The 25,109-nt window shown below is 42.3% G+C and overlaps 1 protein-coding gene across 1 annotated transcript in view; it reads left to right on the top strand.

Annotated features, from left to right (window-relative positions):
• foxo1a (forkhead box O1 a) overlaps positions 1–23,142 on the top strand; it is a 47,931-nt gene extending 24,789 nt beyond the window's left edge. The window contains exons 2-4 of the mRNA XM_034292017.1: positions 12,499–12,693; positions 12,877–13,162; positions 21,041–23,142. Coding sequence (XP_034147908.1) covers positions 12,499–12,693; positions 12,877–13,162; positions 21,041–21,960 — 1,401 coding nt within the window. The 3' untranslated portion in view covers positions 21,961–23,142. The remainder of the gene's footprint in view (positions 1–12,498; positions 12,694–12,876; positions 13,163–21,040) is intronic.
• Positions 23,143–25,109: the final 1,967 nt, after the last annotated feature.

Below are 25,109 nucleotides of genomic sequence, written 5' to 3'. Positions count from 1 at the left end.
TGTTTTGGTTCTCAATCCTTTTTTCCCTCAGTAGAGTATGTATTTCATCTATTAGCTCTATACAAGTTTGGATATACAAGTTCGGATTTGAGATGAAACAGTTGGATGTTAAAGTAAAGGTTCTTTATTTCTATTAGAGGGTTTCTGTGGTCTCTTGACACAACTTTCTCCAGGTGTATAGCAAAAAAAACTCTATAACACCTTGAACACAGTTCAAAACCTTGAGTGACCTCTGTTTTCTGATGCATAGTTTGTGTCACCTTGGTTTTCTGAAACAGTTTGAGTCACCTTGGTTTTCTGAAACACAGTTCGTGTCACCTCGGTTTTAAGAAACACAGGAAGTGAACTTCCTCCCTTGGAGTATTTTTTTATGTGGTTACATCCTGTGTGTTAGTGTGTATACAGTACAGTGTGTTTGTGTGTAAACAGTACAGTGTGTTTGTGTGTATACAGTACAGTATGCTAGTGTGTATAGAGTACAGTGTGTTTGTGTGTATACAGTACAGTGTGTTTGTGTGTATACAGTACAGTATGCTAGTGTGTATACAGTACAGTGTGTTTGTGTGTATACAGTACAGTATGCTAGTGTGTATACAGTACAGTGTGTTTGTGTGTATACAGTACAGTGTGTTTGTGTGTATACAGTACAGTGTGTTAGTGTGTATACAGTACAGTGTTTTTGTGTGTATACAGTACAGTGTGTTTGTGTGTATACAGTACATTGTGTTTGTGTGTATACAGTACAGTGTGTTTGTGTATGTGTATACAGTACAGTGTGTTTGTGTGTATACAGTACAGTGTGTTTGTGTGTATACAGTACAGTGTGTTTGTGTATGTGTATACGTGGTTGCACACAAAACACATCTTAAAATGCAGAATTTCTATTGGTCCCCAGAAGCCAGCTTGGCTTCTGTTGTCAAATAGAAAAGCTGGATTCCCTCTGTCCTCCATCGGTATCACTAAGCGACATGATAGTGTCCTCCTTAAGGCCATCCAAAGAATGGCAGATGTGAATTCCACACAGTTCAGTCATTTTCTGTTGAAGAAGGCATATAAATTCACTGACAGCGTTGTCTACCTGTTAACTAAGATGGTGGTCTCCATCAAACAGATGCTGCTGTTGGGAGTAGTAGGATTGTTTTGGTGCCAGTCTGAGATATTATTAGTTGCTTCCCAATAATAATTATTATTAGAAATAACTATTTTCTTGGAACTCAAAGCGCTTCACAGGGTGAGCATACAATGTCAAATCACTTTATTAGGTACAGAAAAAGGTATAATAAATGACAAATAGGTGGTTAAAAACTAGGGAATCATGAGAAGGAGGGAAGGCAAGAGAAGGAGGTTAACTGCCGAACGCAAGTTTGAAGAGGTGGGTTTTGAGGGCCTGTTTGAAGGAGGGCAGGTGTTTGAAGAGATGGGTTTTGAGGGCCTGTTTGAAGGAGGGCAGGTGTTTGAAGAGATGGGTGTTGAGGGCCTGTTTGAAGGAGGGCAGGGTGTTTGAATACATGGGTGTTGAGGGCCTGTTTGAAGGAGGGCAGGGTGTTTGAAGACATGGGTGTTGAGGGCCTGTTTGAAGGATGGCAGTGTATTTGCCTGATCGATGTGGCTGGGGAGGGCGTTCCAGAGTCAGGGTGCAGCTGCTGTAAAGGCCCCGTCGCCCCAGGTCCGGAGCTTGGTCCTGGTGGTTTTAAGAGTGGTTTTGTCTGCAGACCAAAGGCATCGGGTAGGGGTGTGGCAGACGAGGAGCTATTTCCTGTGCTAGGTCAGCCAATGCTGAACATAATAAATTGCTCCCTTTCCTCCGGATGTGTACCAAACTCACTAAAAATAGTGGAAATTAAGCCTCTTCTAAAAAAATCTAATCTGGGTCCCGACATATTAAACAATTAAAGGCCAATATCGAACCTCCCGTTCTTCTCAAAAATCTTAGAAAAATGAGTTTCCCAACAACTGAATGCCTTCCTAAAGACAATTAACATTTTTGAAATACTCCAGTCTGGTTTGAGATCCCATCATAGTACTGAGACTGCACTCGTGAAGGTAACAAATGACCTTCTAATGGCTTTGGACAAAGGTTCCGCATCCGTCCTGTTGCTTCTTGATCTTAGTGCTGCTTTTGACACTATTGATCACTCCCTTCTCTTAGAGAGACTGGAAACCCATATTGGGCTACGTGGACATGTTCTAGCCTGGTTTAAATCTTATTTATCTGAAAGATATCAGTTTGTTAGTGTGTATGGCATATCCTCTGACAAGTCAAAGGTATGCTTTGGTGTTCTTCAAGGCTCGGTTCTGGGCCCATTATTGTTCTCACTATATATGCTCCCTCTGGGCGATGTAATCCGAAATCACAATGTAAACTTTCACTGTTACGCTGATGACACACAGTTATATATTTCAATGAAGCATGGAGAAGCCCCTAAATTAGCTACTTTGGAAGCATGCATTTCAGATATTAGGAAGTGGATGACAGAGAATTTCTTGCTCTTAAACTCAAGGAAAACAGAAACGTTTGTTTTAGGACCCAAGAAACAAAGAGCGTTGTTAGCAGATCTCACTGTGAACCTCGACGGCTGCATGGTCAAAAAAACTGTAAAAAACCTTGGCGTTACCCTTGACCCTGACCTCTCCTTTGAAGAACATATAAAATATGTCTCGAGAGTTGCTTATTTTCATCTTCGAAACATGGCAAAAATTAGAAACTTTCTATCAAAAACTGATGCTGAAAAATGTATCCATGCTTTTGTTACTTCTAGACTAGATTACTGCAATGCTCTTCTCTCTGGTTATCCAGACAAATTAATAAATAAACTTCAATTAGTGCTGTACATGGCTGCTAGAATCCTAACTAGGACTTGATCCAGCCATACATACTTACACGTAACCTATGATTGCAAGATGCAGGCCTTTTAATTGTATCTAGAATTTCTAAACAAACAGCCGGAGGCAGGGCCTTTTCTCATAGAGCTCCACTACTGTGGAATGATCTGCCAATTAAGGTTAGAATTGCAAACTCAGTGCAAACTTTCAAGTGTCTACTAAAAACTCATCTCTACATCACGGTTTATAATTAGGTGTAGCATGGCCCGGGGAAGTGAAGGAGACCAGTAGGCTTGATACTGTCCACCCTTGCTGTCTTGCCAGGTGGGCTCTCGTCGCCACTGGGATGCCCTCCCTCCAATGCCTTTCGGGGGAAGAGTCACTGGCTTGTTGTTGTTGTCTCTCTGTTGCGCACTTGTGCAATTGGGCTGTACACTGCTGTCAATACTTGGCCCTCTTTCAGGGGGGTTGCGGTTGGTGGGTGTCCCTTTGGTTGATGCCTGGCAATGTGGGTGGATTGATTTCCTGCCTGTCCGGGGCCTCCCCCGGGTAGGGCCACAGTGTCTCCGGACCACCCGTCTCAGTTACAAGGTGTTACGCTGCTATATTATTGTGCTGGGGGATATGAGGAATGCACTTTCTAACTTTTCTCAGTCTCCTCCAGTTCTAAATTTTAGGAGGAGATGAGGTCCTGGTCCAAACCTGCGGAATACCTGGTTTGTGGGGCCCGTTGCTGTCCCTGTCCTTGTCCACCTGGTCATACTTTTGACCTAGTCTAGAATCAAATAGACTCTGGATTTAGCCCAGAGAAATGTATTTATTATTCTTATTGGACTCTTAATATCTCACCCGGCACAGCCAGAAGAGGACTGGTCACCCCTCTGAGCTTGGGTCCTCTCTAGGTTTCTTCCTAAAATTTGGCCTTCTTAGGGAGTTTTTCCTTGCCACTGAAATCCAACACTACTGTTGTTTGCTCCTTGGGGTTTAAGGCCAGGTGTCTCTGTAAAGCACTTTGTGACAACTGCTGTTGTAAAAAAGGTTTTATAAATACATTTGATTGATTGATTGATATGATGGTCTAGGGGGCTTCGGTTCTGGTAAAGGAAGGAGATTTGTACAGGATAAAAGGGATCTTGAAGAAGGAAGGCTATCACTGCAACGCCATGCCATACACTGTGGACGGTGCTTGATTTGAGCCAATTACCTCCAACAACAAGACAATGACCCAAAGCAAAGCTCCAAACTATGCAAGAACTATTTAGGGAAGAAGCAGTCAGCTGGTATTCTGTATATAATTGAGTGGCCAGCACAGTCACTGGATCTCAACTCAATTGAGCTGTTGTGGGAACTGCTTGACTGTATGGTACGTACGAAGTGCCCATCAAGCCAGTCTAACTTGTGGGAGGTGATTCAGGAAGCATGGGGTGGAATATATTATGATTACCTCAACAAACTGACAACTAGAATACAAATACAAATACTAAATTTCCAATTCATTTTGCTATATTTCCTATTCAAACTAATTTGATGCATGTTTTCATGAAAAATAAATTAAATTCTAAGTGACCCCAAACTATTGAACAGTAGTGTACATTGACTATAAATACAGGTTTAACTATATATCTATAACCATAAACCCATTCATGCTGAATCTTTAAGTAAAACATTTCTGTCATACCGACACACTGTGTGTAATAAATACAGCTTTGTTTCAGGAGGATGTTATTGTGATTTAAAGGTAGATTAGAGTGACCTCCAGAAGCACTCATCACATTGTGTGTGTGTTTGTGTGTGTGTGTGTGTGTGTTTATATGTGTGATTGTTTGTGGTGGTTTGGTAACCTTGGCCAGGAATGTGAGGTTGTGATGACGTCTGGAAATCCTGCTGCTCTCTCTAAACTCACACACACACACAAACAGACATTCACGTCTGTGAATATCAGAATTTCCAAACAGATACTAGCAGGTTGTGTGTGATTACAGTTGACCCTTGCCCACAGTTGATTATGAGGAATGTTAAGGAAGATACGTGTGTGTGCTTGTCTGTGTGTGCATACGTGTATGTTTGTATGTGTGTGTGCTTGTCTGTGTGTGCATACGTGTATGTTTGTATGTGTGTGTGCTTGTCTGTGTGTGCATACGTGTATGTTTGTATGTGTGTGTGCTCGTCTGTGTGTGCATACGTGTATGTTTGTCTGTGTGTGTGTTTGTCTGTGTGTGCATACGTGTATGTTTGTCTGTGTGTGTGTTTGTCTGTGTGTGCTTCCCAATTCAAAGGGAAGACTAAAGAAACAATACTAGGCCCTTAAGTTTAATTATTTTTAAAACCCTTTTATAAAATTATGTAATGTTAAGTTTCATGATAAATTATTTCTAATAATAAAACAAAATACCTAAATGACAGGCTACTTAAGTTGAATTTACATCCAGTTCAGATCTTTTGCTCTGTTATTTGCAAAAAAGCTGATAAATCAATAGCAGATCTGATTAGCGTTTCCCTGTAGTTTTTTTGGGGCCATTCATTGTCATAATATATTACATAATCTGTCTGTATCAATGTGCAATTAAAAAATATGTTAGAATGTTGCATGCTTGTGCTCTGCTCTGCCTAGGCCATATCTTATTAGCAGCAGATCAAACAATTTGGAAAGCAACAAATCAAACAATTTGAAAAGCAAATAATAGTCTACAGGTTAAAGCTCAGAGAAATGGACCAAGTAGTCTAGAGGGTAGAGGTTAAATACAGGAACCAGTAATCTACAGGTTTGATTCAGGGACCAGTAGTCCAGAGGTTAGATACAGAGACTACAATTCTTGAGGTTAGATACAGGGACCAGAAGTCTAGAGGTTAGATACAGGCATCGGTAGTCTAGATGGTAGAGGTTAAATACAGGGACCAGTAATCTAGAGGTTAGTTACAGGGTCCAGTAGTCCAGAGGTTGGATACAGGGACCAGAATTATTGAGGTTAGATACAGGGAACAGTAGTCTAGAGTTTAGACACATGAACCAGAAGTTTAGAGGGTAGATACAGGGACCAGTAGTCTAGAGGTTAGATACAGGGACCAGTAGTCTAGAGGTTAAATACAGGGATTAGTAATCTAGAAGTTAGTTACAGGGTCCAGTAGTCCAGAGGTTGGATACAGGGACCAGAATTATTGAGGTTAGATACAGGGAACAGTAGTCTAGAGTTTAGACACAGGAACCAGAAGTTTAGAGGGTAGATACAGGGACCAGAAGTCTAGAGGTTAAATACAGGGACCACTAGTCCAGAGGTTAGATATAGGGACCAGTAGTCCAGAGGTTAGTTACAGGGATCAGTAGTCTAGAGGTTAGATACAGAGACTGGTAGTCTAGAGGTTAGATACAGGGACCAGTAGTCTAGAGGTTAGATACTGGGACCAGTAGTCTAGAGGTTAGATACAGGGACCAGTAGTCTAGTGGTTAGATACAGGGACCAGTAGTCTAGAGGTTAGATACAGGGACCAGTAGTCTAGTGGTTAGATACAGGGACCAGTACTCTAGAGGTTAGATACAGGGACCAGTAGTCTAGAGGTTAGATACTGGGACCAGTAGTCTAGAGGTTAGATACAGGGACCAGTAGTCTAGGGGTTAGATACAGGGACCAGTAGTCTAGAGGTTAGATACAGGGATTAGTAGTCTAGAGGTTAGATACTGGGACCAGTAGTCTAGAGGTTAGATACAGGGACCAGTAGTCTAGAGGTTAGATACAGGGACCAGTAGTCTAGAGGTTAGATACAGGGACCAGTTGTCTAGTGGTTAGATACAGGGACCAGTAGTCTAGTGGTTAGATACAGGGACCAGTACTCTAGAGGTTAGATACAGGGACCAGTAGTCTAGAGGTTAGATACTGGGACCAGTAGTCTAGAGGTTAGATACAGGGACCAGTAGTCTAGAGGTTAGATACAGGGACCAGTAGTCTAGAGGTTAGATACAGGGATTAGTAGTCTAGTGGTTAGATACAGGGACCAGTAGTCTAGAGGTTAGATACAGGGACCAGTAGTCTAGTGGTTAGATACAGGGACCAGTAGTCTAGAGGTTAGATACAGGGACCAGTAGTCTAGAGGTTAGATACTGGGACCAGTAGTCTAGAGGTTAGATACAGGGACCAGTAGTCTAGAGGTTAGATACAGGGACCAGTAGTCTAGAGGTTAGATACAGGGACCAGTTGTCTAGAGGTTTGATCCACTAGTACTCTGGACAAACATACTCTCTCACACACATAGACAGGGCATCTCACACACACACACACACTGACATGCTCATATTGACAAGCCACCTCTCTCTCTCATACACACAGACACACACACAGACACACACAAACAGAAGTTCTAGACTCAGTGTGTGCCAGAGTCTCGCCACAAAGCATAGGGAGTTCTGCCTTGGAATGTCCTCCTTATTTTATGGCATAACTATGTGCTTGTGTGTGTATGTGTGTGTGTGTGTGTGTGTGTGTGTGTGTGTGTGTATGTGTACTGTCCTGCCATGCTATTCTATCCAAGGCTGTTAATTGGTTTCAGGAAGTTCTGCTTCTGTGTTTTTCTTTATATGACCTGTTAGATTTAGTACATGGTCATATTCATGGTTATATTCTGGTCATATTCTGTTCATATTCATCTTCATATTCTGGTAATTTTATGGTCATATTCATATTTGTTTTGGATATGAAATCATTTCATTACTTATTTAACAGTGACTAATATGTTCTGTTAATTTGGACTATGGAGGAAGTTAACCTACAGCAAGGTGTTTGGATCAACACGGATGCATTGTTACTATAGATATTTATTATGTCAGTCTGTATGTATTTCTGTATGTATGTCTGTCTGTCTGTCTTTCTCTCTGTATGTCTGTCTGTCTCTCTGTATGTCTGTATGTATGTATGTCTGTCTGTCTGTATGTATGTCTGTCTGTCTCTGTATGTATGTATTTATGTATGTCTGTCTGTATGTATGTATGTCTGTCTGTATGTCAGTATGCCTGTCTGTATGTCTGTATGTCAGTATGTCTGTCTGTATGTGTGTATGTATGTCTGTCTGTATGTATGTATTTCTGTCTATATGTGTGTATGTCTGTATGTCTGTCTGTATGTGTGTATGTATGTCTGTATGTGTGTCTGAATGAATGTCAGTCTGTATGTCAGTATGTCTGTCTGTATGTCTGTCTATGTGTGTGTACGTATGTCTGTATGTCTGTATGTATGTCTGTCTGTATGAATGTCTGTCTGTATGTATGTCTGTATGTGTCTCTGTATGTCTGTGTATGTGTAAGTGTATGTGTCTCTACATGTCTTTTTTCTGTATGTATGTCTGCATATCTCTCTGTATGTATGTCTGTCTATATGTCTCTCTCTATGTCCCTGTTTTTACAGCCAGTCTGTTCATACAAACCAGTTAGTATAGTTTGAGGAAATCAGGCCACTTCATTTGGGGATGATTTCATTGATTTGTGGACGTCCCTGTGTCCTGGTCCTTGTTTCAATGTGTACTGGAAGGGGCCGGCCAGGCTGCTTGTCTGGTGGACCAGAATTGTGCCTGTATAAAGGGGCCACAAGGAACAGGAGACAGAGACAACCAGTCACCCAGTGTCAATGGTGACAGAGACAGCCAGTCAACCAGTGTAATTAGGGACAGCCGGTCCCCCAGTGTCAAGGGAGACAGAGACAGCCAGTCCCCCAGTGTCAAGGGAGACAGAGACAGCCAGTCACCCAGTGTCAAGGGAGACAGAGACAGCCATTCACCCACTGCCAAGGGAGACAGAGACAGCCAGTCACCCAGTGTCAAGGGAGACAGAGACAGCCAGTCACCCAGAGTCAATGGAGACAGAGACAGCCAGTCACCCAGTGTCAATGGAGACAGAGACAGCCAGTCACCCAGTGTCAAGGGAGACAGAGACAGCCAGTCACCCAGTGTCAATGGAGACAGAGACAGCCAGTCACCCAGAGTCAATGGAGACAGAGACAGCCAGTCACCCAGTGTCAATGGAGACAGAGACAGCCAGTCACCCAGTGTCAAGGGAGACAGAGACAGCCAGTCACCCAGTGTCAAGGGAGACAGAGACAGCCAGTCACCCAGTGTCAAGGGAGACAGAGACAGCCAGTCACCCAGTGCCAAGGGAGACAGAGACAGCCAGTCACCCAGTGCCAAGGGAGACAGAGACAGCCAGTCACCCAGTGTCAAGGGAGACAGAGACAGCCAGTCACCCAGTGTCAATGGAGACAGAGACAGCCATTCACCCAGTGTCAAGGGAGACAGAGACAGCCAGTCACCCAGAGTCAATGGAGACAGAGACAGCCATTCACCCAGTGCCAAGGGAGACAGAGACAGCCAGTCACCCAGTGTCAAGGGAGACAGAGACAGCCAGTCACCCAGTGTCAAGGGAGACAGAGACAGCCAGTCACCCAGAGTCAATGGAGACAGAGACAGCCAGTCACCCAGTGTCAAGGGAGACAGAGACAGCCAGTCACCCAGTATCAATACATTAGTCCTGGTGGAGGCCACCCAGCCGGGCAGGGCCCTGATTCTAAGACTGGAGAACAGATGTAGGAAGTGAGTCATGGTCCAGGGACGGGGCTGTAGCTCTGCACGCTAACCTCACTGTGCCCAGGGTTTCCCAAGCGTCTTCTGTCTGCAGTCCAAGGCAACTTACTTCCTATCTTGCAGGCCCAGATTCACAAAAGGCAGGGGACATTGTTCTCAGCTTGTGACTGGGATTGTTAAGGACTGAGCTTCCCAACTCCCGTCCCTCCAGTTCACCCAACTGCACATGTTTATTTTAGCCCCGGACAAGCACACCCAGTTCAAGCTAATGAGGGCCTTATACATATTTGACAAGTTGAACTAGCTGTGCTTGGCTGGGCTATAGTGGAAAAGTGTGCTGTTTGAGGCCCTTGAGGACTGGAGCTGGGAACCACTGCTGTGGATTACTGGCAGTATACAAACAACTAAACGTGTTCACGTACAACTTTGTTATACTGTCAGCGTGTGATCATGACTCGGTGCTTTATCAGTACGGTACGTTTACGCACTGCATTATCAGTACAGTACGTTTACGCACTGAATCAGTACGGCACATTTAAGCACTGCCTTATCAGTATGGCACATTTACGCACTGCATCAGTACGGTACATTTAAGCACTGCTTTATCAGTACGGTACATTTAAGCACTGCTTTATCAGTACGGTACGTTTACACACTGCTTTATCTGTACGGTACATTTACGCACTGCTTTATCAGTACGGTACGTTTTCGCACTGCTTTATCAGTATGGTACGTTTACGCACTGCTTTATCAGTACTGTACGTTTACGCAGTGCTTTATCAGTACTGTACGTTTACGCACTGCTTTATCAGTACAGTACGTTTACGCACTGCTTTATCAGTACGGTACGTTTTCGCACTGCTTTATCAGTACTGTACGTTTACGCAGTGCTTCAGTACGGTACATTTGCCCTGATAACTGAGGATTTTCCGGTTTCTTATGGATGGCAGCATGTCATGACAGGTGATTTTAGATTCTTATCGTCAGTTACATCTAAGTCGTTTATCAGTAGTTGTTATTATACTTTCAAAAGTGTGAGGGCTACTACATAGGAGAGACTGATTATCAGGTTCTAATTACCAAGGCCTAATTATAATTAACAGGTCCTAACTATTAGGCCCACATTGACCTGAATTGAGTGTTTGTCGGTGGCTAAAACAAAAATGGGCTGTTGAGGGTATTGGAGGACTGGAGTTGGGAACCACTGGTCGAAAAATATACAGGTTCTTGTAAGAACCGTAACTGTTCACAAAATGTACAACAGAAGGGTTTACATTTGACTCATGTAGAACACAAAAATAAAGACAAGGTGTATTTTTTTTGTTCCAATAGGTGAGTCAAAGTGTGTCCTAATATTTACTGCTATATGCATGATATTGTTTGGTTGTTTTATGTATGTTGCTATGGGAACGGGCGCAGAGCGCTTTGCCCAATATTATCTTGCTTTTGTCTTAGTTGTTGTTCTAATGCCTCATTGCTGAAGAGAATGAGAGACATTTTCCAACGACTGGTGTCACTAAGCAACATCATAGTATGGTCTTAGTGTTGCTGTTAACCCTTTTTCTTACTCTGTTTCTGTATTTCAAGTGATTTCTGTGTCTGTCTCTCTGTTTCTGTCTGTCACAGTTTCTGTCTGTCTCTGTTTCTGTCTGTCACTGTTTCTGTCTGTCTCTGTTTCTGTCTGTCACTGTTTCTGTCTGTCTCTGTTTCTGTCTTTCTCTGTTTCTGTCTGTCTCCAACTGTTTCTGTCTGTCTCCAACTGTTTATGTCTGTCTCCAACTGTTTCTCTCTGTCTCTGTTTCTGTCTGTTTCTGTCTGTCACTGTTTCTGTCTGTCTCTGTTTCTGTCTGTCACTGTTTCTGTTTGTCTCTGTTTCTGTCTTTCTCTGTTTCTGTCTGTCTCCAACTGTTTCTGTCTGTCTCCAACTGTTTATGTCTGTCTCCAACTGTTTCTCTCTGTCTCTGTTTCTCTCTGTTTCTGTCTGTCTCTTTCTCACTCTTTTTATGTTTTTTTGTTTGTCTCTGTTTCTTCATGTCCCCCTTTGTCTCAGTCACTCTATTGGTTTCAGACCCTGTTGAGGGCAGGTATTATAATGTAGGAGCCAGTATATGCAGTCAGTCAGGAAACTCTTTAAGGAATGTAGGAGCCAGTATATGTAGTCAATTAGGAAACTATTTAAGGAATGTAGGAGCCAGTATATGCAGTCAGTTAGGAAACTCTTTAAGGAATGTAGGAGCCAGTATAAGCAGTCAGTTAGGAAACTCTTTAAGGAATGTAGGAGCCAGTATAAGCAGTCAGTTAGGAAACTCTTTAAGGAATGTAGGAGCCAGTTGATGCAGTCAGTTAGGAAAGTTAAGCAACGTTTTAAATGAAACATCCCATCCTGTGGTTGTCACTGTCTGGTTTACTGTGAAGTCAATGAAACAAAGAAACGCCTTCTCCCAGCTGACTTCACTTCAATAGAGAACACTATTATTTCTGACAAAGGCTATGGCTGGCCCAGCTTCCTATGTGCTGCATCTACACAGGCTGGTAGAACAGCTGTGGATCTGATGTCTGTCTGCTGAAACGGCTGTGGATCTGATTCTGTAAGGTCTGTCAGCTGAAATGGCTGTAGATTTTACTCTGTAAGGTCTGTCTGCTGAAACATCTTTTGATCTTACTCAAGTTTTTCACTTGAAAGTGTCTATATAATTTAACTTAACACTGCTGAATTTGCTGTGTCCTTCTGGTTTGCTTGGTGGTTACTGGTGACCTCATTCCTTCTGGTTAACTGGCTGGTTAATGGTGACCTCATTCCTTCTGGTTTACTGGCTGGTTACTGGTGACCTTATTTGTTCTGGTTTACTGGCTGGTAACTGGTAGCCTTATTCCTTCTGGTCTACTGGCTGGTTACTGGTAACCTCATTCCTTCTGGTTTACTGGCTGGTTACTGGAGGCCTTATTCCTTCTGGTCTACTGGCTGGTTACTGGTGGCCTTATTCTTGGTAAAACAGCTGCTAAACCTTAATAGAAGTTCACCAGAAGTGAATCCCTTGTTGTGGCGGTCACATTTGGGTTTGGCGGAGGCTCTAAATGTACCAGAAACATTCAAAACCATCTCTCTCTCCCCTCCAGAACTCCATCCGTCACAACTTGTCCCTGCACAGCCGGTTCATTCGTGTGCAGAATGAGGGGACAGGGAAGAGTTCCTGGTGGATGCTGAACCCAGAGGGAGGGAAGAGTGGGAAGTCCCCCCGGAGAAGAGCTGCCTCCATGGATAACAACTGCAGCAAATTCACCAAGAGCAGAGGACGGGCCGCTAAGAAGAAGGTACGTCCTGTGTAGTACGGCACCTAGACCAGAATATGATGCTGTTTAATGTAGATGTCTTTAACACATCAGCCGAACTGTACATTTTGGTTATCTGTTGTTCTCTGTCTCCCCTCACCTGTATATCCTCACCCCCCCTCCTCTCTCTCTAACCGCTCCCTCTCCTGTCTTTCTCTCTTCCAGCTATCTCTCCAGGGTTGCTCTGATGGGGGAGGAGAGAGCCCAGGAGGTGGGCCCTTCTCCAAGTGGCCTGTCAGCCCAAACTCCCACAGCAACGAGGACTTTGACGTCTGGAGCGGCTTCCGGCCGCGCACCTCCTCTAACGCCAGCAACCTTAGTGGCCGGCTCTCCCCCTTCCTGCCGGAGGATGACCTTGGAGACGGGGATGTGCACATGGGCTACCCAGGATCCTCTGGGGCAAAGATGACAGGCACACTGCCTAGCCTATCAGAGATGGCAAGTTCTCTAGGTCAGTACACCCAAATAAAATGTGAGCAGGACATTTGCTCAATTATACAGTGATATTGACTTTTTTACTAATTGTTTTACTGTTCAAGTATAATCTTAACACTTTGTTATATATTTAAAAACAGGTTAAATTGAGAAATTGTTACAATTAGTTATAATTAGGTTATTATTAAGTTATTATTGATTTGTTATCAGGCTATTATACATTTATTTTGGAGAATATTATTTTATGTATTGTGGGCTATTATTAATTTATTATTCTGTTAATAAGTTAATACTGGGTTGGTATCATGTTATTACTGAGTTGTTATTATTAGGCATTTGTTAATGTACTATTCTGTTGTTACTGTGTTATTTTTGTGTTATTATTTAGATGTTACTGTGTTTTTATTGGGCTTTTATTCTGTTATTATTGAGGTTGTTACAGTTGATAGGGCTGTAGATTATAATGTGTTTTTCTTCTGCTGTCTTACTGCTTCGTTTAGCATAGAATACAAAAAACAAACCTGCTAACGCAGTGGATTTGGGCTTGTTTACAATACACTACATTTTACGAGAGACAAATCTAATAAGACTGGAGACCCTAGATGTTATGTAAAGTTGTAGATATTGACCACCTTTTCGATAGAGCCCCTCCGGGCATGTGAAGTACTGTAGCCTACCACACCGTAGTGGATCGTTGAGAGATTCATTTCCAACAAGATTCATTAATGCAAGCTAGAGGTCAGAGCATGTACAGCCATCCATATCATTACAATAGATTTCATGATAGTTTTAACTTAAATCAAAGTAGATATTTTGAAGATTTTGAGACAGTTTCTTTTTTTTAGCTCATTCCAGGTAAAGGGGGCAGCGGACTGAAACTCTGTTTTCCATTGCTCCATATGGGTCTTAGGCACGTCAGTGGAACACAGTTCTGGGAGCCCAGGTGATATATGTTATTAGTCTGCTGGACAATGTACAGTGTCAACACGGGTAAAATGAGAGCACAAGTACAATGGGAGCTGCTAAGTACTTGACAACATTAAAGCCGAATAAATGGCTTTTTTCTTCAAAGAGATAGGGAGGGCCTGCCCGCTTTCTGATTGATGCTTCTGAAAGTTTAGGAGTTTATAACAAACCTCAGAACCAATGGTATGTAATTCAAACACAGGAGCCCACATTCAAGGTATCTCTACAGCCTATAAAAGGGATAGTTTGGCCCAGATTAATATTTGGGTAAAAGTCCACTTACCCTGAGTTGTTCCTGAAGGCCTAAACAATCCATTATTCAGTTCTGTCCCAGTCTATCATTAGAGTTATTACCATCGTCCAAATTCATCAATGGAAACGGTGCATCCCACTTTACCAAAGCTGCACTGTAAGCAGAAAACTGCTCCAAAACACTCCAAACTAAGACAAGCAGGGTTGTTTACCCCAATGAACGTGACGGTGGTATTCATTGAAAATAAAGTTTAAAGGCATTTTCCATTTGAAGTGTCCTATAATAAACCTTACATACCATCAGTTATCCTTAAAAAACAGTCTCTGGCAGAGTATCCCGAGTGCCATGGTTGCAAAAAACATAGAAGGCCGGGACATTCATAGGTGTGTACTTCCTTGAAGGTGTGTGAGGTAAAGGCCAATGATAAGCTTTGTTTGGGTTCATGTAGCCTGCACTGAACCCTTCAGAATTGATAATATACTGAAGCAATGTGAGCATAAGACAATGGACAGAGTAAAACGAGGGTACATTTTACAATTGATGGCGAAAGCTGAAGTTTGTTCGAACAGGGATGCAGAGTTGGCTACCTTTCTATGTGATGAGTAGGTTACATCATCTCATTTAATTAGTTGGCTACATAGTCAAGGAAATGTATGTGTAAGTTACTAGATTGATGTGACAGTTAAACTACGTAGAAAATCATTCAATGTTCTTTTTTTATTTGTATGAGCACAGATCGATTTTATGAAGGTTTCTACAAAGTCTTTGCTCAAGACAATAAGCTTACATTAGCTAGCTAAGTTGTGTCCAAGCAGACACTCATTGATCCCATTTCTTGCTGGGAAACAGTGTTACGACCTGGTGTTCTCTGCAAAATGTTAAGAAAAACAAGCAAGCATTGTGAGTTGTTTGATCAAATCTTATCCATAAGCGAAAATTGTTCGGAAGAAGCAATTATATTGCTTTTTAGCTCAACGAAGCCTTGTGCAAACTGCTCATATTATTGTTACAGCAAGCACTAGCTAGCACAATTAGGGTTTCATGGAGTCTCTGAAATATGGCAATGCATCTAATGCAATAGGTCGCCCAGATTATGTTTTTATTAATTTAGCTGTTTACTTTTTTATTCTGTGTACCATAGAAAGGGCCTGTCAACTTTAACCCTATTTAAAACGAAATTCGGTGTTCATTGTTCCAGGATCAATAGTTGGAGATGGTTTCAGACCAGTCATTATGTTCGTTAGTAAATAATGACATTGTCAGATCCTACAGGAGTTATAGAACCGATATTCGACTTACTGGCGATAGGTGGTGTAAAAATTGCGTTAAAGTTACATAGTGCACCTTTAATTTTTCGCAAAATATATATATCATTTTCAAATAATCCTGTGTTTTTTTCAGTCAGTTTTGTTCACAATTGTATCAATCTACGAGTTCTTCCGGGAAGAGGAAATGTATATGTCACTGTAAACAAAAGTTAGAATTCACTAGCAAGAACACCAGTTCCCTACTGTATTTCGTCGTAGATATTCACCTCGGACAGTGAAACTTTATTTGCTTGAGAGAGAAAGGAAGAAACATATGTATCATATCTGACTGAATACGGCCCGGAATAATACTTTTTTCATGGGATAGAGCCTTACTTCGAACAGAATACGCAGAGGATCAGTGACATTCGATGTGGTCTAAGTCAGGGTAGGCAACAAGAAATACATTTAAATCTTTCTACTGACTAGTCAGGTTGAACTCCCTGTCTTTCTATGTTACGTTTCATTAGATTGGAAGCATAAACATTTTAAAGGGAACTCTACAGTCTATTGAAACTGACATGGACAATTCCTTATGCAAAGAAATACAACACTGTTTCAAAAAAGCTGCATAAAATGCAAAAGAATACAGTGCAATGATGTGAAAATCATTTATCACTATATTCATTTGAAAATAGTACAAAGACAACATATCAAAAATTGATACTGAGAAATTATTTGTTTTTGGAAAAATTAATTTGATGCCAGCAGCACATTTCAAAAAAGTTGGGACAGGCGCATGTTTACCACTGTGTTGCATTACCTCCTCTTTTAAAAATATTCTGTAACCATTTGGGAACAGAGGAGACCAGTTGCTGTAGTTTTGAAAGTGAAATGTTTTTCCATTCTTGCATGATATTGGATTTCAGCTGATTAACAGTTTGGGGTCTCCTTTGTCATATTTTTCATTTCATAATGCACCAAATGTTTTCAATGGGTGAAAGGTCTGGACTGCAGGCAGGGGAGTTTTGCACATGAATGCATTCTGTTTTTCTTCACATTTTACACAGAGTTGTATTTTACATGGGGTTGAATTTTACCACATCGATCTCAACTCTTTCCATAACGCACGTCAACTGCATGACTTGCAAAGTCTGCAATTGATTGCCCGAGTAGCGGACGATTGCATAAGCATATTTTTTTTTATCTCGTCGACACAGACTTTTTCCCACAGGTGTGCAATGCATGAAGTGGCCATTTACAAAACAACCGATTTAAGTAAATTAGTAGCGTGTTTGATTGACAATCCAAAATCCTCAAGTCTGAATCCAGTAAACAAATATAGCCTACAAAACAAGAAACCAGGCAAACCTAGTTCAGCCAGCCCAGATTAGAAAGTGTTGATCGTTGTTGCCCTCCCGAGACTTGAACCTGGGCTGTGTCTTTAACAACTACGCCACAGAGTTATACATATTAAAAAGTAAAGTTAACATAAAGCATATGGCAAAATTAGCAAGACAAACGCCTAGTTATTACCTAGTTATAATCATTGCTCCAATGATACTTCCACGTAATTTTATTTTATTGCAATAAGTGATAGTATACAGAACTCAAGACTATGATATGAGAACGAGTGAAACCTCAAGTCTCCTCTCCCATGTCCCTTGTACCTTTCTTTGCAATCAAAACATGACCACGGCATTTTCCTCAATGTTAAAAACAATGCTGAAATCAACAGACGAAAATGGGCAAACTAGCAAAGCTACCTATCTTCACGTAGCTTGTTGAAGTAAAAATTCACGCCCACCCCAATGACATAACTGCCGAAGAACAGAAGCTGTGTATGGTGGCTATAGGAAATAGTTCACTAGTGCCAGTTTGAAGTCACCAAATTCTGTCGGCAGTTTCGTCAGAATACTGTTTAAATAATCAATGCTTCCACAATAGATTGCCAATTGTAGTTTGGAGTGTTTTGGGGTTGTTTTCTGCTTGCAATGCAGCTTTGGTATAGTGGGACACACCGTTTCCATTCATGAATTTGGACGATGCTAATAATGCTAATTACCGACTGGGACAAAGCTGGATAATGTATTATTTGTCTATGTGTCTTGAGGAACAACTCAGGGTAAGTGAACTTTCACCCAAATATGAATCTCGAACCAACTATCCATTTAAAGGCAGAAAGCAACAACTTTATATTTTACAATAAACTACAATAAAGGTATTTTTGGCCTGTAGAAAGCCGGAAGAATATTCAAGGCAGACTGCAGTCATTGAAAAGCCTTTTCGGATGAGTATGTACCTGGTCTAAGAAGAAAGTTATCCATGAGAATGCTTGATCTGATGAGTATGTACCTGGTCTAAGAAGAAAGTTAACCATGAGAATGCTTGATCGGATGAGTATGTACCTGGTCTAAGAAGAAAGTTAACCATGAGAATGCTTGATCGGATGAGTATGTACCTGGTCTAAGAAGAAAGTTAACCATGAGAATGCTTGATCGGATGAGTATGTACCTGGTCTAAGAAGAAAGATAACCATTAGGCTGCCTGATTGGATGAGTATGTTTCTGGAAGTGAAATAACCTAGATGTACTTGTCAAAAATATCTTAAGCCTTTGACAGTTCAGTAAAGAGAGACAGTGCACTTTCCTGTCCATGACATCTAGTGTTTGGAAACAGCTTAGAAACAGGCCTGGTGTTATTTATGTTAGAAGGGGTTTTAACTCAGGCATGACAATGTCAGATATTCAAATGCTAGGGATTTCCTTTAACTACAGTCAAACCAAACCTGTTAGTTATTGGCTTAGCTACAACATCTGCAGTATTATCTATTAGGTATAGACCAGTTGCTTCCTAACAGTCAGTGCTTTTCAAGGCTTTATGTAGAACAAAACTCAGGTAATTTAACAGTTGTACATCAATAAATGCTTGAATATCTGGATTCAGTGCATTCTAAAATAGAAAAACAGGTCAATAAAACATTGTAACTTTCAATTCAGTTGTCATTGAACAAGTAAATGTACAGTACAATAAAATGCAGTTAGCATCTAACCAGAAGTGAAAATAGAAGAGGGCAGAAAATGTACAAGTATTAAGTATATGTGTATTATAAGTGGAATGTATAGATGTGCAAAAACACATCATTGGCAATTTATTTCTTTATAACCTCATCATTTGTCTAAATCTAAATCCTAATTGAATCAAGGCAACATTTTGAACATTAAAATTGACTAAACTAAAGACGAATCCTACTTATAAAGTGAAATGGGATTTGCAAATCAGGGTTTAATTATATTTCTTAAAAATCAACATCTTAGTTTTGAATATTCACGCATTAAGCATTAAGTTTGTTGTAATGGTCTGAAACAGACTTCTGATGATACAACGAAAACAATAATTTCAGTGACACCAAGCTAACCAGATGATTTGTAGATAGGAGAAAATTGTTTTGGTCTGGTTGCGGTCTGGTTGTGTTGACTGTTTAGAAGTGGTTTTGTCTTCTAAAGCTGGCCTCGGGCTTGACTCTATTTTAAAGTGGTCTTGGTAATGGTCTTGATTGTGCTGGGCAGTTGGCCGAGGTCTTTACCAACATCTTTAACATGTCACTGGCCCAGGCGGTTGTCCCAATATGCTTCAAGACCACAACCATTGAAACTTGTCACACTCACATCCAAAATCATGAAGTGCTTCGAAAGACTAGTTCTGGCCCACCTTAAGTCCTGCCTTCCTACAACACTGGATCCCTACCAGTTTGCCTACTGGTCGAACGGGTCTACAGAGGAAGCCATCTCCACTACTTTACACTCTGCCCTGACCCACCTGGACAAAACCAACACCTATGTGAGAAGGGTATTCATAGACTTCAGCTCAGCATTCAACACGGTCATCCCCTCTAGGCGGGTCAAGAAACTCCATGACCTGGGGATCAGCCCCTCTCTCTGCAACTGGACTTTGGACTTCCTAACCAACAGACCCCAGTCTGTCAAGTTAGACAGCTTCACCGTATCCACACTGATCCTGAATACTGGTGTTCCACAAGACTGTGTGCTGAGCCCTCTCCTGTACTCCCTCTTCATTCATGACTGCATTCCTGTACAGAGTTCCAACACCATCGTCAAGTTCACAGATGACACCATGGTGGTTGGCCTGATCAGTGACAATGACAAGTCAGTCTACAGGAAGGAGGTCAATCAATCAAATGTATTTATAAAGCCCTTTTTTACAACAGCAGTTGTCACAAAGTGCTTTACAGAGACACCTGGCCTTAAACCCCAAGGAGCAAGCAACAGTCAAGTGCCTGGTGGCTTGGTGCACTGATAACAACCTGGCCCACAACGCAAAGAAAACCAAGGAGCTGATTGTGGATTACAGGAAGTCTAAAGGCTGCAGTCCCACCCCAGTTCTTGATGGTACCGAGGTGGAGCGTGTGTCCAGCTTCAAATTCCTGGGTGTCCACATCTCCGAGGACCTCTCCTGGACCCTCAACATCTAAGCCCTGGTCAAAAAGGCGCAGCAATGCCTGTACTTTTTCAGGAGGCTGAAGAAAGCCCATCTGAACTTCTAACGCTGCACAATCAAGAGCATTCTGACTAACTGCGCCAGTGTGGTTTAGCAGCTGCTCCATAGCCAACCGGAAGGCCCTGCAACGGGTAGTGAAAACTATACAACCATCACTGGTGCCCAAGCGGTGTCTGCGCAGGGCACGCGTAATCATCGGGGACCCTTCACATCCATGTCTCAAACTGTTTGCTCACCGGCAGGTTGTGCAGTTCTCTTCATTCCCACACCAGCCGGCTTAGGAACAGTTTCTCTCCATCTGCTGTAACCCTGCTGATCTCTGTGACCCAGAGAACTATGTGACCCATCACTAACCATACCCCCACCTGCCTCTCAGGGACCTTATTGCACCACTCCCTTTGTACTACTCTGACACTGCTTGGAAAGTCTGATAATGGAAGTTTTCAGTTTTTACAGGTACGCGTCTACCTCAGGAACCTCACTGCTGCTATCCCTGCATTTCAGTTGCACATGCACCTTGTACTAAAGGCTGTCTTGGTCTTGATTGTCTAAAGGTGGTCTCGGTCTTGACTCACTTTTAGTGGTCTTGGTCTTGATAAACTAAAGGTGGTCTCGGTCTTGACTCACTTTTAGTGGTCTTGGTCTTGATTGTCTAAAGGTGGTCTTGGTCTTGTCTATGTCTTTTAAGTTACTCTTGGTATTAACCCAATGTTAAGGTGGTCTCTGTCTTGACCCAAGGTTAAGGTGGTCTTGGTCTTGACCCAATGTTAAGGTGGTCTCGGTCTTGACACAGTGTTTAGGTGGACTTGGTCTTGTCTTGATTGTCTTAAGGTAATCTGGAACCCAATACAGCTTTTTATTCCATGTTGTCAAATATTTGTCTCTACAGTGTTCTGTCCTTTTTCCCTAGGTCACCACCACAACTCAGAGAACGTCATGGAGAACCTGTTGGATAACCTGAACCTGCTGTCCCCTAAAAACCCCCAGGTGGGGGGAGGAGGGGGAGGGGGGAAGGGTCCTGGTTCCTCACAGAACTCTCCGTCCCCCCTGATGCAGGCTAGCCCCGGGGTGGTGTACCCCCCCTACTCCTCTCCCTCCATGGTCTCCCAGCAACAACCCCAGCCGGACTACAGAAAGTGTTTGTATGGACAGAATGCCATCTCCCCGATGCAGGGTCTGGGGTACAGTTGCCCTGCTGGCCTCCTGAAGGAACTGCTGACCTCCGACACTGACACTCACGAGGACATGACACCTCCAGTGGACTCGGGCGTCTCCCAGTCCCTCGCTGCACACAGCAGCATTCTGCCTCCCTATAATACATCCCAGCATGGAAGAGGAGGTGGAGGAGAAGGGAGGAGCCACAGTCTGCCTCACCCACACAGTCAAGCCCCACCTACCCCTGTCTCCTCAATGAACAGCCGTGCGCTGATGTCGCTGAGCAGCATGAGCCACGGAGGAGGAGGGGGTAATGGATCTCGTCTGGGGGGTAAGAACCCGATGCAGATGCCCTATGCTCTTGCCAGCCATCTGGGAGCAGGGGGGATACCTGGTGGGTTCTGCCCACACAGCACCAACGGCTTTGGGCGTCCCAGCTTGGGTCTCCCCCCTGCGCCACACCACCACCTTCACCACCATCCCCACCAGGAGAAGCTGCCCAGTGATCTGGATGACATGTCAATTGAGAGGTTTGAATGTGACATGGAGTCCATCCTCCATGACACCCTGATGGATGGTGACTCACTGGATTTCAACTTTGAACCGATGGTGACATCACAGGGGTTCACGACCCATGCCGTCAAGACAACAACACATAGCTGGGTGTCTGGGTGAAGAAGGTGGTGGATTGACCCATTCGCTCTTGTAAACAACACACACACACACAGGTTTTTTGGAGTAGAGGACAGTCAACACCTTATCTTCTGTATGCTGCAATTCTCCAAGTTGGTGTTTGTTACAGGGTCATTAACTCTTACGGGGATAGTTCAGCTCTTAGTCCTCTCCCCATCAGTGTCCACTATAAAGAAGGTAAGAGGTCTATCCTGCGAACCAGTTTTAACTAGCATTAGCACATTGAGTGGAAGTCAACAGGTTAAGATAACATGCCATGGGTTCCAACAGACTTCCAGGTAATGTGTTATTGCTGGTTAGCATTTGTGCTCAAACTACCTCTGACTTCCTTTATGCGGGGTACTGACTGGACTTTGGGGAGGAGGAGTTGAGACTTTTACTACTAATATCCTGAACTACCCTTTCAACCGTCTCAGAATCACCATGGAAACTGACACACCAAAGACACCTCCCTCACCCTTTTTCTCGATCTGCCAACTGTGCCCTAGTCAGTGACATGCATAATCATCATTATTACCGTCACATTCATAATCGTCACAAGGCTTTGCTTGGTCCCAGAAGATAGACAGGACTCTACCAACTAGCCATTTTACATTATTTACAGTTGTGAACTTTTTCTGACTCGGAGTCTGCTGTATAAAGTCCGGCTTTCAAATCTACTGTTTATGAAAACCTCCCTCTGATGAAAGTACTTGTGTAAATGCAAACTAAGTGCCAAACTATTCTGCCTTCAGCCTTGTTGAAGCTAAATGGAGATTGCTTTCTGTCTTGTTTCAAATCTGTTATTGCTGATATTTCAGGTGTGACTTTGCCGTTCTCTCCTATTTCTAGTGACAACAACATCACCCACATAATGGCTTCATCTGAAATGACTTAACCATCAATGCCCACATAATGGCTTCATCTGAAATGACTTAGCCATCAATACTCACATAGTGGCTTCATCTGAAATCACTTAACCATCAATACCCACGTAATGGCTTCATCTGAAATGACTTAGCCATCAATACTCACATAATGGCTTCATCTGAAATGACTTAGCCATCAATACTCACATAATGGCTTCATCTGAAATGACTTAGCCATCAATACTCACATAATGGCTTCATCTGAAATGACTTAACCATCAATACCCACGTAAGGGCTTCATATGAAATGGAACTCCAGGGCTTTGCATCAGAGCCTTTGTGATTGTTGCTTTAGTGCATAAGGTGCCAGTTAAAACATAACCAACCACACAATAGAACCTTGTTATGACTTACCAACAACATAATGTAGAACCTTGTTATGACTTTACCAATAACATAATGCAGAACCATGTTATGACTTACCATTAATATAATGCAGAACCTTGTTATGACTTACCAATAACATCCTGCAGAGCCTTTTTCTGACTTTGCCAATGACATCATGCAGAATCTTGTTCTGACTCACCTAAGGACATCATGCAGAACCTTGTTCTGACTCACATAAGGACATCATGCAGAACCTTTAATGACACACCAGCGTTCTGAACATATGGTTCATTGACTTCCATAATGTTCACTGACCTGCAGGCTATATATTCTATTCCGTCTCTCACCAAAGGGTCACAGATTACGTGACAGAAAAGTGAAAGGTCAATCCTGACTGTGTCGTCATATGCTAACATGGGAAAATAGACTTAATTTTTCAAGACGAATGACCACAATTCTCAGTGTCAGTCGAAGCATGGATTAGCTGACCTGTACCCTGATATTAACTGACCTTTAAACTTCATCAACTGACCTGTACCCTGATATTAACTGACCTTTAAACTTCATCAACTGAACTGTACCCTGATATTAACTGACCTTTAAACTTAATCAACTGACCTCTACCCTGATATTAACTGACCTGTACCCTGATTTTAACTGACCTTTAAACTTCATCAACTGACCTGTACCCTGATATTAACTGACCTTTAAACTTCATCAACTGACCTCTACCCTGATATTAGCTGACCTCTAATCTTCATCAACTGACCTTACCTGGTCTTCAGCCTAAATGCCTTCCTATTCAGGAAGATGCAGCACACTAATTTTGACCTGGGCACCATTTTGGAATATAGGGTCGTCTGGGAGCCAGTCTTAAAGTGACTATAAGGAGGTGGGCAAACATGATTCAGACTGCCTCAGAACCAGTTTTAACCTGACCTGTGATTCTGTGAGGAGTTGGGCAAACATGATTCAGACTGCCTCAGAACCAGCTTTAACCTGACCTGTGATTCTGTGAGGAGTTGGGCAAACATGATTCAGACTGCCTCAGAACCAGTTTTAACCTGACCTGTGATTCTGTGAGGAGTTGGGCAAACATGATTCAGACTGCCTCAGAACCAGTTTTAACCTGACCTGTGATTCTGTGAGGAGTTGGGCAAACATGATTCAGACTGCCTCAGAACCAGTTTTAACCTGACCTGTGATTCTGTGAGGAGTTGGGCAAACATGATTCAGACTGCCTCAGAACCAGTTTTAACCTGACCTGTGATTCTGTGAGGAGGTGGGCAAACATGATTCAGACTGCCTCAGAACCAGTTTTAACCTGACCTGTGATTCTGTAAGGAGATGGGTGTTGTATGTTGTGTTATTATGTGGACTATGTCATTGTGTAGTTATGTAGTCATGTACTATATTGAAAGCTTACTGAGTTGAACTGTAAATCTTCAAGTGGTGATGAATCAGAAACGGAGACGTGACAGATTGTGTCCCAAATGACACCTTATTCCCAAGAACAGAGTGCTACTTTAGGAAATGGCCAATAGGGGGCCTTAGTTAAAGTTGTGAACCATATTAAGGAATTGGAAACAGTTTTACAATCAGCAAGGTTCTGTTTCGTTTTTTTGTCCTAATGTAAATGCAATCAACTATATTGTGTGTGTGCGTGTGTGTGTGTGTGTGTGTATGTATATGTGTGTGTATATACATATATATATATATATATATATATATATATATATATATACTGCAGAGATGTTCTAGATGCAGTATATATTTTAGATGTTTTATTTTTGTGGCATTCAGATGTTAATGCTACACAGTGAGTCACAGATGTCTAATGTAGATGTGTGAGTGTGGACATTAAAATAAAAAAATATGAAAATGATTTACTAATTC

Source organism: Esox lucius, chromosome 1 (assembly GCF_011004845.1).
Source record: "Esox lucius isolate fEsoLuc1 chromosome 1, fEsoLuc1.pri, whole genome shotgun sequence".
Classification (NCBI taxonomy): domain Eukaryota; kingdom Metazoa; phylum Chordata; class Actinopteri; order Esociformes; family Esocidae; genus Esox; species Esox lucius.
Note: the sequence above shows the minus strand (reverse complement) of the source record. Positions and strands in the feature narration are given on the sequence as shown.